The sequence below is a fragment of the Carassius auratus genome, unplaced genomic scaffold (assembly GCF_003368295.1).
Source record: "Carassius auratus strain Wakin unplaced genomic scaffold, ASM336829v1 scaf_tig00214714_1_2670353, whole genome shotgun sequence".
NCBI classification, from domain to species: domain Eukaryota; kingdom Metazoa; phylum Chordata; class Actinopteri; order Cypriniformes; family Cyprinidae; genus Carassius; species Carassius auratus.
In genome coordinates, this window is record NW_020527778.1 from 2,126,729 (window position 1) to 2,145,605 (window position 18,877).

Consider the following 18,877-nt stretch of genomic DNA (forward strand, 5'->3'; position numbering starts at 1 on the left):
TGGGGTAAAGAACGTGAAAGCATGAATCCATCCTAACTTGTCTCAGTGGTTCAGGCTGGTGGTAGTGTAATGGTGTGGGGGATATTTTCTTGGCAGCAGAGCATCGTTTAACGCCAGCCTAATGTTTCTGTCATGTCCATCCCTTTATGACTACAGTGTACCTATCTTCTGATGGCTACTTCCAGCATTATAATGCACCATGTCACAAAGCTCAAATCATCTCAGACTGGTTTCTTGAACATGACAATAAGTTCACTGTATTAAAATGGCCTCCACAGTCACTAGATCTCAACCCAGTAGAGCAGCCTTGGGATGTGGCGGAACGGGAGATTCAGCCGACAAATCTGCAGCAACTGCGTGATGCTATCATGTTAATATGGACCAAAATCTCTGAGGGATGTTTCTAACACCTTGATGAATCTATGCCACAAAGAATTAACACAGTTCTGAAGGCAAAAGGGAGTCCAACCCAGTACTAGCAAGCTAATAAAGTGTCCATTGTGTGTGTGTGTGTGTGTGTGTGTGTGTGTGTCTATATATATATATATATATGTATGCATGTATGCATGTATGCATGTATGCATGTATGCATGCATGCATGCCAAAAGTTTGCTATTACTATTTTTAATGTTTTTGAAAGAAGTTTCTTCTGCTCATCAAGTCTGCATTTATTTGATCAAAAATACAGAAAAAACAGTAATATTGTGAAATATTATTACAACCTAAAATTATAGTTTTCTATTTGAATATACTTTAAAACAAATAATTTATTCCTGTGATGCAAAGCTGAATTTTCAGCATCATTACTCCAGCTTCAGTGTCACATGTAACATCAGTCGATCACATGATCATTTAGAAATCATTCTAATATTCTGATTTATTATCAGTGTTGGAAACAGTTCTGCGATCTAATATATTTGATGAAATAAAGGTTAAAAAGAACTGCATTTATAAAAAAAAAAAATTAATAATATATATTCTAATGATATATTTTCTTTACTATAAATTTTTATCAATTTAACACATCCATGCTGAATAAAAGATTTTATTTAAAAAAAAGAAAGACAAAAAAATTTACTGACCCCAAATTACTTACCAGTAGTGTATATTGTTATTACAAAATATTTATATTTTAAAAACATAGCTTCTTTTTTTTTTTTTTTTACTTTTTATTCATCAAAGTATCCTAAAAAAGTATCACATGTTCTGAAACAACATTAAGCAGCAGAACTGTTTGCAACTTTGATAATGAATCATCATATTAGAATGATTTCTAAAGGATCATGTGATAATGATCCTAAAAATTCAGCTTTGCATCACAGAAATAAATGATCATTTAAAGTATAATAAATTTAAAAACAATTATTTTACATTATAATAATATATCACAATATAACATTTTTTTCTGTATTTTTTATCAAATAAATGCAGGCTTGATGAACAGAAGAAACTTCTTTCAAAAACATTAAAAATAGTAATGTTTCCAAACTTTTGATCTGTATAAATATATAAATACTATATATATGATATGATATTTAAGTTTTGGACTGAAAGAAAAATTGCAGATGCAAAAACAGATGGAAATGGTGTAGCATTTGTTCTGCCATAAGCTTGTTTTGAAATGAAGGCATGTCTGAACAGATCTCATGATGATAGGTTGTAGCAGTGGCTCTGGAAATGAAAGGAGGATGATGGTTAGTAGATGGAGTATTATGGCATGAGATGGGTGTAAAGATGCCTTTGAGATTCTGGTTGAGTATAAGGGTGAGCCGAAATGAGATGGGGCTGGGATGGAGTGATTTGGGGATGAAATGTATGGATGTGGCATTGATTTAGTGCTGTAGGAAGAGATGGAGCGAACAGAAGCAGAATGTACTGAGCCCCTTTCCTTTCCATCTTAGTCACTCAGCCAGCAGCTGCCCACACTAATGAGCTTGTTTCTGCCAGCCGGGAGTCTGAATCGCTCTAAACAGAAACTGCAAACCAAAAGCATCTCATTTTCCAGGCTAAGGTCTTTTGCTGGACTGAATTAGACTTTTAAATGGCTGTTAGTTGACAAATACGATTTAATTATTCTTGAAACCCAAAATGCATTAGGGAAGCCACCTTTATTAGACACCAAATGGGTTTCTTCTGAACTGAAATAATGTGCCTTTACTTGAAGTTTATTATTTGAAATGTTAGAGATATTACAGATATTACATATTACAGAGGGGTTTGGGGTCTTTGGGTGGTGGGAGGTGATTGTTATAGATTTTATACAATGCATGTGTTATTTTATTTTATTTTGAATAAGCACAAATAAAACAGATTATCTAAAATATATAAATACATAGAAATATACAAGTTTTAGTAGTTTTATGTATGCATATTTATTATTAGATTATGCCTATTAATTATTTATATTTGATTTTATTTGTGTATTTACATAAATATAATATTTTATAATTGTTTTATTATATACATTGACTATTGATTTGTACAATTTTATTTTATTTATTTATGTATGTATTGTTTTTGTTGCTTTTCATAAAATGTGTCAATATTGCAAATTCCAGAATTGAAGGAATCTCAAATCTGACCAGTTAAATTCTGCCTAAATCATCATTTAAAAATAAAAGGTTGCGGATCAATGTCGAACGCTTCCGCTATAGACTTCTTGACTGATCATCCTAATTTCAGGGCTTGACTCTGACAGTTTATTACCCGTATGTTAAATTATCAGAGAGTGCTTATTTTACTAATGCCACATTTCAGAAGTTGCGTTATAAATCACAGGATCATTATGATGGATTCCTTTCATTGTGAATCTTAAAAAGCATAAAAAATAAACAATAAACAGGAAATGGCTCAGGAAATAAATCCATCGATCAGACAGCTAGTGTCACAAACCCTGTGAAAAATCCCAAAACGTTTTAGATGATCCTTCTGAAGGTTTGCATCCTTTTAGAGGGCACAGACTGGCCTTTTTCTATTTTATCTTATTTATTTTTTTGTTTTGTTTTGTTTCTGAATCACAAATGAGGCCTCATGTCCTTTCCATCAGTGTGACCTTGTGACTCGGATTACTTTTCTATGTGCAGAGCTTTTGTTTCCTATAAAGCTGTAACCGATCTATAGCACACATCTTAGTCAGTTCACCTCCATCAACACTCGTGGATTTCATTACAACTTCAGTGTAAACTGAGATTTCCCCAAATAATACGTGCCCTTTTGTATAGCTGATTAAAATCTTCACTTCCTGGACTTTCGGTATACTGTTCGTGGCATGAAAATCTCAGGAGTAATTGCTCAAATGCATGAGCAAGCATTTCAAATCTCTTTTAAAGTATCTGTAATTAATTTAGATTGTGATTAATACTCCGGGGTTGAACTTTTGGCCAGTATGTTCTCAGCTAATGATTTCATTTGCGTCTGATGCAGCCCGGGATGGAAATGCTTGTCGGCTGTGGATGTAATCTTCTGCTGATGGTCATTTCAGATGAGATGGTATCAGCATCTGTGTCACTGTGGGAAATGAATACAGCGAGGCTCAGCTGTGGTCTGTTTGATTCTGTGGACACATGCCTAATTTGATCAATAGCTGCAGCAATGATTTTATATGGGCCTCTTGAATATTTATCATGATGTTGTGTTTTGTTCTGGCACAGAGAGTCATGTAATGATATGCCAAACTCACAGCTTGCCAACACGGCACATTAAATGAAACATTAGGTTACAATACAAACTTTACTGGTCACATTTGTGAACCACAGAAAATAATTTTTACGCAAATCATGATGCACTTACAGTGGAAGTCAATAAGGGTGCATGTTAAAATGCACACTGTTGAAAATGCACACTGTTTTCACATGACTAATGAGTTTGCTTGCTAATTTTGTGTGAAGTGCGTTTACTGTAAATAAATGCATTAAAAAATAAATTGATTTTTAAGAAAGAAAAAAAAAATATATATATATATATATATTTTTTTTATTCTTCAGAAAATATGCCAGCATGCACTTTAAAATAATTTTAGAATTAAAAATAATTATAGAAATAATTATAAATGTGTTTGTGTGATGTTACAAATCGCCTTAAACATTTATTTATTTATTCATTTATTTATAATGACATTTATAGAATATGATTATTTTATAACATAAATATAATATACAGTGGGGATCGAAAGTTTGGGCACCCCTTGCAGAATCTGTGAAAATATGAGTAATTTTCAAAAAATAAGAGAGATCATACTAAATGCATGTTATATTTTATTTAGTACTGTCCTGAGTAAGATATTGTACATAAAAGATATTAACATTTAGTCCACAAGACAAAATAATTGCTGAAATTATTCAAATAACCCCCTCAAAAGTTTGGGAACCCTTGGTTCTTAGTACTGTGTTCTGTTACCTGATGATCCTCGACTGTCTTTCTGTTTTGTGATGGTTGTGCATGAGTCCCTTGTTTGTTCTGAACAGTTAAACTGAGCAGCGTTCTTCAGAAAATTTTTAAGGTCCTGCAGATTCTTCAGTTTTCCAGCATTTTTACATATTTGAACCCTTTCCAGCAGTGACTTTATGATTTTGAGATACATCTTATCACACTGAGGACATTTGAGGGACTCAAACACAACAATTTAAAAAGATTCAAACATTCACTGATAAACATACATACATACATCAGTGAGTGACAGAACTGGTCTGTTCAGGCTGTGCTCAGCACTGCTCTCTCATACGAGAGCCGCAGAACAAGATCCTGGGTTTGAAGAAAACAGCATCTGTTATTCACTGATACAGACACACTCGTCTCCCAGCAGACTCTGTGTTTAGGGAATACAGAAGCAGCCAGGCAGCGGTGCAACTCATTTGATTCCTCCGCTGGCTTCTGACTCGCTCAGTCATTTTGATGGAGTGCCTTGGGTCTTCCTTTAACAATTTTAAAGTAAAATCTACTCTGATCACTGTTTGTAACTAATGTTTTTATGTATTGCAGTATGGCTAGGGCACACACTTTTTGGTTCGGTTTTTAATCCAATTTGTATGTATTTAAAGTATGCTTTCATAAATATATCTTTTTTTGCACTAGTAACATTATTATTTATGACCAACCACACAGGTTAGCTTCTAGTTTTCAAGTGTTGTGTGCGCTTGTGGCCACAAGATGGGGCTGTTTCCAAATTCAAACATTCCAGATTCAATGTTTCCCATCGCAAACTGAAACATTATTGTATTTTAGATAGACTACATGAACTGCACAAAGAATATTTTTTTATCCCCAATCTGGGTCTGTCTCTGGATTTGAGGCTAAATATGTTTTTGGTTGACTACGGGGAGGTGAGGATTCTTGAGACAGATTTAACAGGCTTTTTTTTTTTTTTTCTCAATGAAGTTGGCCTGAGGTCATTTAAGATAAAAGACTTGTTTTTGATTTTCAGTTTTGTTCAATATTATTGAATTTACTTTTTTTTCAGTAACTGTGAAAAAGTTAAATATTCTTTGAACATGTAATTAAATGAATTAATTTAAGTAGGCTATGTTTGTTTTTGTGAAAAGTGGTGACATCCCATAGGCGTAATGGTTTTTATTCTGTACAAACTGTATATTCTATGGCCCTACACCAACCCTACACCTAACCCTAACCCTCACAGGAAACTTTGTGCATTTTTACTTTCTCAAAAAAACTCATTCTGTATGATTTATAAGCGTTTTGAAAAATGGGGACATGGGTTATGTCCTCATAAGTCACCCTCTCCTTGTAATACCTGTGTCATACCCATGTCATTATACACAGTTGTGTCCTGATATGTCACAAAAACAAGAGCACTTATATTTATAAATAATGAAATCTGAATGAATAAATAAACGAAAAAAAAAGCTGTGTGATGCCACAAAGAAAAATATTTAAATATATTTAAATCCAATATATTTTATATAAATAAAATAATGTAATATATGTAATAAATAATGTGATGTAAATACATTAATATAAAGAAAAGGAACATTTGTGACAACACACAGAAACAATATGTGTATGTGTGTATACATCTATATATATATATATATATATATATATATATATATATATGCATAATCATACATAAATATAAAATATATAAAATGGAGTATTTTAGGGTAGAAACCAACCTGTTATTTGTTCAAATAGGCCTCCAAAAATGCTTTAAAAAGGGCCTTTTCAAAGCTAATTTAAATTGGCAAGGGAGGGAAATGCAAAATGCCTGGGCTGTTTTCAGTAAGTTTACCGAAATTGTAAAGGATGTGCAAGATGTGCCACAACTAAAGGTTCACTCGTGAGATATGAATATAGAGATGAGGATTGTGAAGGAATTGATTAATCATGCAGCATTTGGCCTAAGGTTGTTTGCTAGTTTAAGCTGGTCTCCTGAACTGGTTTTTATCTGATTCTCATCTGAAAAGTACAGTATTCAAACAGACCAGTTTGACCAGTGGTCATCTAAAACCAACACAATCACATGAGTCTGATTTAAGACGTGATTTTCAGCAGGGCTAGATGCTTTCTAACACATGAGTTGTGAAACAGAAAAGCTTCTTCCTATCTGTAGAAAGTTACAGATAAATCCCTCTGTAGGCCCCAAACTGCAAAGCAGCGGAAAACAATAATTGCCACAAAATCTTTTTTTTCACTTTAGCTCTCAGTAAATGGAGATAAATCAGCTGTGATCCCTGCAGAGCAGTTTCAGGACCTCTTATTTCCAGCTTAAATAGAAGCATCTTCACAAGAGGACGGGTCGTCCTTGTCCACTCTTCACTAGTCTGAGCGCTGCCTCCCTGTAAAGCTCACACACGACTGGAGATGCGATTTTAACATTTCATTGACACCCCCCCCCCCCAAAGATACTTGATATGATTTAGTGATGTGCAGCGGTACGACAGACCAACCGTCTGTTGAAATGTTAACACTGCTCTCATCAAACCGCTCACATATATCTCACACATGTGCCCTGGGTTGATGCACGCAATAAAACTGCTATGATGAATTCAGTTAAAGTCTTGAAATATGGAGCATGGACCTATAAAGAAAAAGGGAAGGATTGAATTTCGGGACTTCTAGACTTCTATCTGGACAGCATTAGTCTTATAGGAAATAGCGCTTAAGGCCCTTTCGATTTTTTTTCTGCTGCATATTTTAAATAAACTTATGTAAATGTTTTTGCGTTTTAGTTTTAGTGGTTGCTGAAAGCATGATTAAATGTGTCCAAATCTGCAGATATAGAAAATCATGTGGATAATATTTGCTACAGCTTTGATTTGTTACAAATTCTGTTGAAGAAAATGCAAGGGGTGACATTATTTTGGCTATGATTTTTAGTTGAAAATGAATATAAAAGTCTTCTGCTAACTAAACTGTAATGGAAAGTTGCTGACCACTAAGACTCGAGGAGTCTACATTCATGTATTCATTTTGCTTTAATTTGAGTAGTGGTTTTTGGGCAAACGGCATCAGATGAGAACGTGTGAGTACTGATCATTTCAGTTGGGACTCATTTTGCACACTTTAGATGATCAAAATTAAATGACCAAAATGCAAGTTGAATATTATTTTAGAAACTGAGCTCAGAGGAATAAGTTAATGATCCAAGACAGAGAAATATTGACTGTGGCTCCAGTTAGCCGCCGCTCATATATCTATATTTATATCAGCGTGCACTGAAACATTTTACCTGAGAAAGTCTTTAATCTTGAGGAGTCTGGTAAATAAACACAAGAATGGAGTATTATGGAGCACAGCTGTAATATTATGGAATAATGATGATGACATTGAGATATATAGCTACTAAGCAGCTGCAAATGTTATTGATTAGAAGATTAATATCATCTCTTTTCAGCACTAATGAGCTCATGAAATTACCCAGTTTATTTTCTGCTGAAGTAAATGGGCTAGATGGACTTTGTAATTAGTTTCTTTTAGGACGAAAAAATCATGGCAAAGGTTGTGGGGTCAGATCTTTTGAAAGACACTTATGTTTGTGGCAAGCAAACTACAGTATGTATCCACAAGACGGTAAATTTGTTTCACGTTCTGCCTATGACATAATCTTTATTTATTACTGTCGAATGTACATGAAGTCTACAGGTGTTTTGTGCATTTTTCCACACCAGTTTATTATTGAGGCAGCCTCTAAATGGCAAATAAATGCTAAATAAACTGTAGTTGGTTGCATTAAATGTAGGTCAGATGTTTTGTCTCTTTCTATGTGGGCAGCTCTTTATCAGGGTTTATTCAGGGTTAATTCACCCTTCCATAAATTAAAGCCTTAAAAAGGTCTTACTCCAGAGCAGAACGCTTTGAATTGATAATGTTGTGGCATTAAATGTTATATGCATTGCTTAAAATTCATATCTTGCTCTGCATTTTTGTCTTGTTGTTCCTTAAGCTAAAGTGCAACAGCTTTTTTTTTGTCAAATTAATAAAAAAGCAAGAGAAGTTTTGTTTTCAAACTTTAAAGTGTTGCTAATACAACTCGTTTGTCCTCATTAGACATTTGCATAGATATGTTCCCTCCAATCTATTCCTTAAATCTTCTTTACTTAAACATCTTTAAAAAGTATAAGATTTAGATTTAGATAAGTATTAGATAAGATTTAGCCGGGAGTCACAAAAAACTGGACCGTGTTTGTTTCGTATGGCATTGGTCAATACCAGATCAGTCACGAATAAGACGTTTATCCTTAATGATTTTTTTATGATAAATAATCTTGACTTTTTTATGCTGACTGAGACCTGGCTGAAACCAGGGGAAAATGGTGCTTTTACGGAGCTCCTCCCACCCGGTTGCTCTTTTTTTAATACTCCGCGAGCTTCAGGTCGAGGTGGCGGTTTGGCTTCTCTTTTTAAGGACGATTATAGATGCAGATTATTACCTGCTTACTGTTATGCTAGTTTTGAGCTACAATTGTTAGTGGTTGACCTGAATTCACCTGTTTTATTTGCTGTCATTTATCGTCCACCTAAACCCAGCAAAGATTTTATCTGTGAATTTTCTGAGTTTTTGGCTGATGTCATTCCTAAATTTGATAAGCTCCTGATTTGTGGGGACTTCAACATTCATGTTTGTTGCCCCTTAAATGCCTTTGCTAATGATTTTAAAAATGTGATAAACTCTTTTGGGCTTAACCAATGTGTAAACAGGCCAACACATAATCTAGGCCATACCTTGGATCTTATTATTTCCCTTGGTCTTTCAGTTTCAGTCACAGAAATATTAGAATCAGGTTTTTCAGATCACTTTCCCATTAAATTTGAGATCACTGTTCCACAACCTCCTAAACTTGTACTTTCAGTTTCTAAGCGTCGCTGTTTCACACCCTCTTCAGCAGGAGAGTTTGCTTCGATGTTCTTGGACTCTCAGTTTTATGCCAAAAACGGTATGGTTCTTCCATCGTCCTCAGATAACCTTCTCTCTGCTTTCTATTCAACAACTGTAGAAATTCTAGATACAGTTGCCCCTTACCGGCTTAAGTCTATTAAACCTAAACCGGATCCCTGGTTAAATGACAACACAAGAGCCAGTAGGCAACATTGCAGACAAGCTGAAAGGAAGTGGAAGAAGGACAAATTGCAAGTTTCTTTGGGAATGTTAAGGGATAGTCTTGTAGAGTATCAGAGGGCAGTAAAGATGGCAAAGACGGATTATCTCTCATCTGTCATATCTAATAGCTGTCATGTACCTAAGGTCTTATTTAACACTATAAGCTCTGTTTTAAATCCACGTACGTTAGCTTTGACAGAGTCTTCAACCAGTATGTGTGAAAAGTTTTTATGTTACTTTGTTGATAAAGTAGCTTCAGTTAGGCAAAATGCCAGTGTTGATCTTAGTGAGTTTGTGCCTGATGCTCCTTTGCACTATGCTGTTTTTGGGGAATTTACACCTATCTCTTTGTCATTGCTCTCTCAGGTTGTACACCATATGAAACCTACCAGTTGTAGTTTAGATATTGTTCCTGGCTGGTTGCTCAAAGAAGTTTTTAGCACTGTTGGGCCGAGTTTACTCACGTTTTTAAATTCTTGTCTCAGTTCTGGCTCAGTCCCGGATGCATTTAAACATGCTGTGGTTAGCCCCCTGCTTAAAAAACCAAATCTTGATCCTAATGTTTTGTCGAATTTTAGACCAGTCTCACATCTGTCTTTCATTTCGAAAGTGTTAGAAAAGCTTGTTTTTAATCAGTTACAAGCTTTTCTACAACATAATTCTGTGTTTGAGAAGTTTCAATCTGGTTTTAGATCACGTCATAGCACTGAATCGGCACTGTTAAGGGTTCAAAACGATATAGCACTATCCGTAGATTCAGGGGACCCTACTGTATTAGTGCTCCTGGATTTAACGGCAGCATTTGATACAGTGGACCATTCAATTCTTCTTGCACGTCTTGAGCATTGTGTAGGCATTCAAGGCTCCGCACTTAAATGGTTCAGGTCATATTTAACAAATAGGAGTTTTGCTGTTACAATGGGAGATTGCTCATCATCGTCCGCCCCCCTCTATTGTGGTGTGCCCCAAGGTTCAATTCTGGGCCCCACCCTGTTTTCTTTATATATGTTGCCACTAGGGGCTATAATAAACAAGCATAATCTGTCATTTCATTGTTATGCAGATGATCTGCAGATTTACCTGCCTTTAAAATCAAATGACAGTGTCGCATTAAACCGCTTGCAAAATTGCATTAATCAAATTAAGCTGTGGCTTTCTCGCAATTTCCTTACTTTAAACGAAGATAAAACTGAATGCATTGTTTTCAATACAAGACGCATGTCAGCAAATTCAAGTTTAAGTTTGGGAGCTTTGACTCCATGTGCCAAACAAACTGTCAGGAATTTGGGCGTGACTTTCGATTGCAGCATGAAATTTGATACACAGATTAGCAATGTAGTAAAAATGAGCTTCTTCCAACTTCGTTTGCTTAGTAAAGTTAAGCCTTTTCTTACAAGGCACGATTTGGAAAAAGCTTTACATGCCTTTATTAGTTCAAGGCTTGATTATTGCAATGCTCTTTATGTCGGTCTGAGTCAAACATCTCTTTCCCGTCTGCAACTTGTACAAAATGCTGCTGCTCGCTTTTTAACCAGTACTCCTAGAAGAGCACACATTACTCCGGTTTTAGCTACTCTCCACTGGCTTCCAGTGCGTTTTAGGATTGATTTTAAGATTTTATTGTTTGTTTTTAAAGCTCTAAATGGGCTAGCCCCTGAGTACTTGTCTGAGCTTTTAACTCTGGGTGGACAAAATCGGCGCTTGCGATCTTCTGATCAATGCACTTTACAGGTCCCTAAGTCGAAGCATAAACAGTGGGGTGATAGGGCCTTTGCTGTTGCTGGCCCTAAGCTTTGGAACACGCTCCCCCCTGACATGCGCACTGAAACAGACATTGTACTTTTTAAAACTAAACTTAAAACGTATTTGTTTAAATTGGCATTTGATACGCAGTAGCGGTGTAACATTGTAACATTGTATTTTTCTACTCTATTCGAATATTGTGTTCAAATGATGTGTTATTTGTATCTCATGTGAAGCACTTTGGACACCTTGTGGCTGCTGTAAAGGGCTATAGAAATAAAGTTTGATTGATTGATTGATTGATTTACCTTCATAAAACCTGCAGAAATCCTGTTCATGCAGCTCAACAGAGAGTCCAGTGGTTGATAAAAAAGAGCATGATAAACTGGATTGGATGCTCAGACGTATTGGCAGACAAACGAGGACAGACTACAATCTTCGAAAACAGTGATTTGCAGTGATAAATAGTTAGAGAGAGGTGATTTTATGTTCCAGAATGCCCTTGTGTTGTTTTTAAAGACAAACTTAATGGACAGATGAGTATTATTTTGATGACGTCAGTCACATTCAGCTGAAGCTGATAATGTCACCGATGCCTGAAATTATTATTGTTTTTTTTTATATAGGCAGTTTTCTTTCAGGAAGGCAAGGAAGGTTATGGAGCAAAAAAAATAATAATAAAGTGAAAGCATAAACAGAGATTTAACTGGGATTTTACAGATGATAATATATGAAAATACTTTCCTGGTGTGTTTAACTAAATGCATCATCCTGAAAACATGCTGGATTGTACATGATAATGTCTAAGACCGCTTGAATTCTTACATTATTCATTTTTTTTTATTACAGTTTGTATTCTAATCCTATTTTGAGAGAAAAGATTTACATCAGTTTCAGCATTTAAATTAAATTAATTAAAAATCTGATATTTGATGTGATCTCAGACTTTTTGGCCCTACTGTACATATAGAGTTTAATATTCGATAATACAGAAGTAAAATAGCAGTTTACAGGATTTTGTCAAACGGACGATCAGCTGCCTGTCCACTTTATCAGTTTTGCGTCATTCGTAACCAGTAAACAACAGTTCATCTGACCTCACTTGAGTTGATTGAATCCATTATAACGAAATAAATATTATACTAATAAAACTAATATGTCCCATGAGAAGACTGTTGATATTAATATAAAATAAATAACTGTGAAAGGTGCCCAAAGCATCAACGAAGACCAAAAAACAAACAGGTCTGATAAATGACAAACCCTCCAGGGATCTCTTGTGCGCTCTCAGTTGGCCTTTTTTTTTTCTTTAATACAAAAAAACATGTAAGCTTCTGGGTTTCCCGATCGAGGAAGGCAAGAAGCAGGGACAAATGGATCTATATGCCTTCTGCAAATCCTTTGACAGAATAATTTGAGCCGAGCGGGAGGGGCTGGGCGCTCTCACACAAACGGGAACGCAACAAGAATCTGCAGCCAGCCTCACATAGTTGTTCTGTCCAAAAAATGAAGGCGAAGAAGAGAGAAGAGGTGAAGGATTGGAGAGAAAACTCAATCTGATCGGTTCGAGCAACTTCTCTGCAAGACAAATTAACCTGAGGATCCTGGAGAAACTAGGTTGTGAGTGAGACTGAAATTAGCTGTATTTATCTTAATGAGCTTTGTTGGAGCACAGCTTGGTAATGTACAAATCTCTTTTATTATTTGTTTTCTTGCCTTTTTAAATTTTTCTTTGCATGGACAGGCAATGGTGCCAAATATTAAAGCTTAATGAATTAAACTAATTTGATTAATGTGATCATTAGCCTCGGGATCATGTTTCTACATCGAGACCAAATGCATGATGCATCTTGAAACTTTGCAGCCAAGGTTCAGAGTTTAACAACACTATGGAGGATTTGTCTGCGTCCAATCAGGAGGCAATAAACAAAGACTCTCTGATGGATGATGCCAAGAGAAGCGCCAGCCGGCAAAGACTCAGAATGACTTTAACCCACAGCGTTAAGGATGCAACGGCCGCGTTTGTTCTTAGAACAAAAGTCCACGGGCTAAAGCATGCATTCTCACCACACAAATCTAAAAGCCAACACTTGTTTTGGCTCTTGGCTATTTTTGTCTGCTTGGGGCTCCTCTTCACATGGTCGAGGAATCGAATCCTGTATCTTCTTTCCTACCCGGCCGTGACCAAGATCTACATGGTTTGGTCTCACAACATGACGTTTCCAGCCATTACTTTCTGCAACCAGAACCTCCTCCGCGTATCCAGCCTCACCAAAGCTGACCTCTACCACAGCGGCTACTGGATGGACATCATGCACCTGAACCACACGGTCAACCGTCAGAGCGTTTCCATGCTCAAACTCAGTCGACACCGCGAGAGGATGCTACACCTTCTGGACTTCTCCAACTACAGCCCGCCTCCTGACCACCAGCACAACACCACAGAGATGATTGACAGGCTGGGCCACCAATTAGAAGACATGCTGCTGGACTGCAGATTCCGGGGAGAAAACTGCACTCACAAGAACTTCACCCCTGTATGTAAACAGCACTTTCACCTTGATCAACAGTTCAGATGACACATTTGGATTTAGCATTCGTTGCACGGGATAAGCCAGTAAAGTTGAAATTAAAAGCTCTTAAAGCAATTAATCAGACTACCTGAATAAAATCAGCTGAGGGGCTTTTGTTTTGTTTCTACGAATGCCTGAGAAAAGCACAGGGCAAGGTGATAAATTGGATTAGAAATGAGAGTGTTTCCCATTTTATCAGCTCAGAGTCTATCAGATGAGAGCGCAAGAACCATTTTCACTGCATTTACGTGTTTTATGTGTCGATGGCTGCATCTTAAAATCAAAAGATTCACCTCAAAATCAAAGAGGAAGAAAATAAATATAGAAATTTAAATATGTATAATATAACTATTGAAATGTATTTAAATGGTAAAATATTTGTAATAATTATATATTAAATTCTAATTATATATATATATATATATATATATATATATATATATATATATATATATATATATATATATATATATATATATATATATAATATGCATGAAAAAATACTAGGTTTAAAAAAATTGTGAAGCTTCTCACTTCACTTCCATGTAATTCTTATTTCTCTCAATGGCAGCAGATTCTCATTATTTTTTATAAATTAAAAACAATTAAAGAAGTAAATCTAACCGTAAATTAAATGCATTATATTTAACATTACTGTTTTGTATAAATATACATAAATAAATATAATATATATATATATATATTAAATTATATGAATAAAGTAATATAACATTTTTGTATTTGAAATTAAAATATGTAACATTTATAATATTATGTAATATGAATTATGTATTTTTCTAATATACATTTGTTATTTTTATTTATTTATTTTTTGCATCATAACAAGAATGAGTTTTTTTTTTTTGCGTTTTTAATAATTGCCCTGTTTTTTTTAATAAGTAAAATGTTCACTTCCAATAATTTATTTGCAAAACTGAAGGCTGCATTTGTATATATATATATATATATATATATATATATATATATATATATATATATATATATATATATATATATATATATATATATATATATACATATATATATATATACACACATATATATATATATATATATATATACATATATATATATACACACATATATATACATATATACATATATATATATATATACACACATATATATATATATATATATATATATATATATATATATATATATATATATATATATATATATTTTTTTTTTTTTTTATGTTTTCTTTTCTTTTGTGGAGACGTATGGCAGATATAGAAGACTGTTCACAGAAATCCTGAGGCTAAAAACCTCAGTAACATCTACTAGTACAGAAACTGCACTGTACTGTATTTCTGGGTAGAAGACACATGAATTATTTAACAGCTGAGGGTGCTTTGCACAGATGTGTTTAAAACCTGCCTCCAGCTAAACTCCCTTGCTCAATATCTTGATCCTTGTTCTCCATTATCCGATAGAAAACCAATCTCCCTCTCATAATTCCAAAATCCTTTCCAGTGTTTAACCATATGAAATTGTACGCATAGCTAAAATCTGATGTGAAATCAACATGACTGCTTTCAACGAATCCACTCTCACTTGTAGATTACATATGCACAAAGCTCTGAATCATCAGTCTAAATGAGTTTTCGCCTGGTGCGGCGCGAGCTTCGTTAATTACTTGGGAAACAAGGAAGAGAGATTGGCTTCCACTATTGTTCAGAAACATTGTGCTCGTTTGGTGCATTTTGGTAAACCGTGAACTCGACATGGCGAACACCAATTCTCTGTGATGCAGCGATGTGCTGACGACAACGGTTCATTTTAGCTTGAAGCACTTCATGTAAATTGAGATTTTAAGATAATCAACCTCAACCTCACATCACTCGTCAGACGCTTGATAAGAATGCAACAGCAACATCAGAAATTATACATCACTTGAAAACTTAAAACTTAAAATATGTCCATTTAAGATGTCCAAATATATCCTCTAGATGATTTTCTAAGAACTTGATGCAAATCATTTTCTAAGAAGCCAGGACGTCTAAGAAACTAAAATAACATTTCCATCTCACACTTGTCTTGAACACACACACACACACACACACACATTTGTTTTTGAGAAAAGTGGGGAGATCCCATAGGAGTAATGGTTTTTATTCTGTACAAACTGTATATTCTATGGCCCTACACCAACCCTACACCTAACCCTAACCCTCACAGGTAACTTTGTGCATTTTTACTTTCTCAAAAAAACTCATTCTGTATGATTTATAAGCGTTTTGAAAAATGGGGACATGGGTTAGGTCCTCTTAAGTCACCCTCTCCTTCTAATACCTGTGTCATACCCATGTCATTATACAGAGTTTTGTCCTGATATATCACCAAAACACGAGCACACACACACATCAAATGGATTTTCTGTTATCTCTCAGCTCATCGAAAACTCAAGCATACTGAAGCACTCAAGTCTAAAAAACACTCTTTAGTGAAGCAAATAATACTACTAATAATATAATAATTACAATAATAATAATAAATCATTTGTGTTTGTATGTGATTATTAGTCCGTTCTTTTAAATGAAAACATTAGAATGGCTTACTTGTAATCTGTGTACATTTAGATAAGAGAACCTGTTTTAACCCTGAACCACTGAATCACATCATCTTTCAGTAACGTCAGGTGTTCTTTATCTTCAGCCGCTGTGTTTGCCCTTCATTATCCTGCTTTTATTCATCATTCTCTTGCTGAAACGCCTTAGAGCCCACAGGGATGAAGTAGGCAGAATGTAGCTGTACCTTGTTGGAGTATTTTGAGCTTGTTTCCTGAGCAGTGAGTGGGAGACAGTCCTTGTCGAAACCCTGGAGCCTGAAGATCTCCCACTCATTAGTGTCACAGCGGGGTCAGGAAACCATGACTGAACACTGTTACCGGTGTCTCTACCTACATCACTGTCAAAACACTGTCAGGACCAGCAGATTTAAGCAGCTATTATCTACAAAAGAGATGAAACCTGTTCTTTAAATTGCTGTCAGTTAATTGGATTTCCCAACCCGATCTCACGGCAATTCGTACATTTTTCACAAGGTGGCTTATTCGTACGAATTCATACGACCACACTCGTACAAATTCATACGATTTTTGCAAAATCGTACATATTTTACGAATTGCACAGTTTGTATTAATTTGTACGAATGACCTACACCTAACCCCGCCCCTAAATCTAACCGTCACTGGGGTTTAGACAAATCGTATAAAATCGCACAATTTTGAGTGAGGTCGTACAAATTCGTACGAATAAGCCCACTCGTAAAATACGTACAAATTGGTCATGAGATAGCGTTGGATTTCCTTAAAGTGAAAGTGTGTCGACATCAACCGAGAGGTCATCTCATCATTTTTCTTGCTCTGAATATGTGAGGAATTGTGATCAGCAAATCATCTCAGTTGATTAGGGATCAGGAAGATGCATTTATTTGTTCAGAAAAACAGTAGAAACGGTAATATAGTAAAATATTGAGTACAGTTTAAAATGGCTGTTTAATATTTGAAAATATTTTAAAATGTAATTTATTCCTGTATTTTTAGCATCATTACATCACACGATCCTTCAGAAATCATTCTAATATACTGATTTGTCCATTATATATTATGATTATATTATGTTGAAAACAGTTCATATAATTTTGTGGAATAATTTTTTTTTTTTTTTTATAAATGTGTCAAAAGTATTCATTTCTATCAAAAAAAATAAAAATCCAACCTCAAACTTTTGAAAAGTATTATACAGTATAGGATTAACATGTAAATACCATTGGATATTGCTATAAATATATAATTTCTGTTATATATTTATAGTATAATTTTTGGGGGGTATTTTTATATTTATTTTTTTATGGTTTGTCCACCCACAGATTTACACAAGATATGGGAAATGTTACACGTTCAACTCTGGTCTGGATGGAAACCCCTTGTTGACAACTTTAAAAGGCGGAACAGGAAATGGGCTGGAAATCATGCTGGACATTCAACAGGATGAGTACTTACCGGTTTGGGGTGACACAGGTAATCAATACTTAAAAAAGACATCAGTGATGTGTTTCTCATCATTTATTTACTGATGAACAGCCACCATTTCATTCATATTACTGACATGTTTCTTCAATAATTGTTTCAATTCAGAAGTTTCAGACAGAAAGTTGCATAATATCCAAACATGATGTATTAAATGAAACCTCATGACAATATGCATCCCTCCAGGCTTGAAATGCTGCCACATTTTAAATAAGACAAAACCAGTGCATTGAATTATGTTCCAAAAAGTATTATGCTTTCAAAAAGACAAGATGCATCTGATATGCAGCATTGCTCATTAGCATAATACACCCATAAGTGCTCGCCCCAAAATGATTTCACTTGTGGAAGAACATTAAGAGATGGAGATAACAAGGTTAAGTCTTTGTTTTGTTTTTTTGGTCATTTTTTACTGAGTACACCTGCCCTATTACTGCTGCGTCAGACGCCCCGTTTATTTTCTGTGGCATGCTACGATTTAATCATGCACAGAAAATAAATATGAAACAAAGAGTAATGAGTATCAAAGTGCAGTTTAATCAACTATAGATGACATGCGGTCAGTGCTCAGAATTGATGTACTTGTATGCTAGTGAAGATTAAGTATTTATAACCTATTAATCTTAGTCATTTTAATGGCTCTAGAGCAGGCTTTTTACATCTAGTAGCAAAACATGGATTGGCATTCTGGATAAAGTAATTATAAAGTTCATTATAAACTCATTATATATTATATATATAGATATATGCCTCGAGGCAGTAGACATCAAATCTCAGACTCTGTAAATAATCTGGTTTATTGTCTCCCCGCAGATGAAACCTCGTACGAGGCGGGCATCAAAGTTCAGATCCACAGCCAGGATGAGCCGCCCTTCATAGATCAGCTGGGATTTGGTGTGGCCCCTGGTTTTCAAACTTTTGTGTCTTGTCAGCAACAACTGGTACCTAATGCTA

At 35.0% G+C, this 18,877-nt stretch overlaps 1 protein-coding gene across 5 annotated transcripts in view; it reads left to right on the top strand.

The window, feature by feature from the left end:
- The window catches only part of asic1c (acid-sensing (proton-gated) ion channel 1c), a 67,452-nt gene that overhangs the window by 37,160 nt on the left and 11,415 nt on the right, over window positions 1-18,877 (top strand). For 2 of the 5 annotated variants that reach the window (XM_026258427.1, XM_026258426.1), the window contains exons 2-3: window positions 17,764-17,914; window positions 18,737-18,864. In XM_026258427.1, the coding sequence (XP_026114212.1) occupies window positions 17,764-17,914; window positions 18,737-18,864 (279 nt within the window). Of the gene's footprint in view, window positions 1-13,054; window positions 13,834-17,763; window positions 17,915-18,736; window positions 18,865-18,877 lie in introns of those variants that run through there. The other 3 variants (XM_026258423.1, XM_026258424.1, XM_026258425.1) reach the window with 3 other exon arrangements.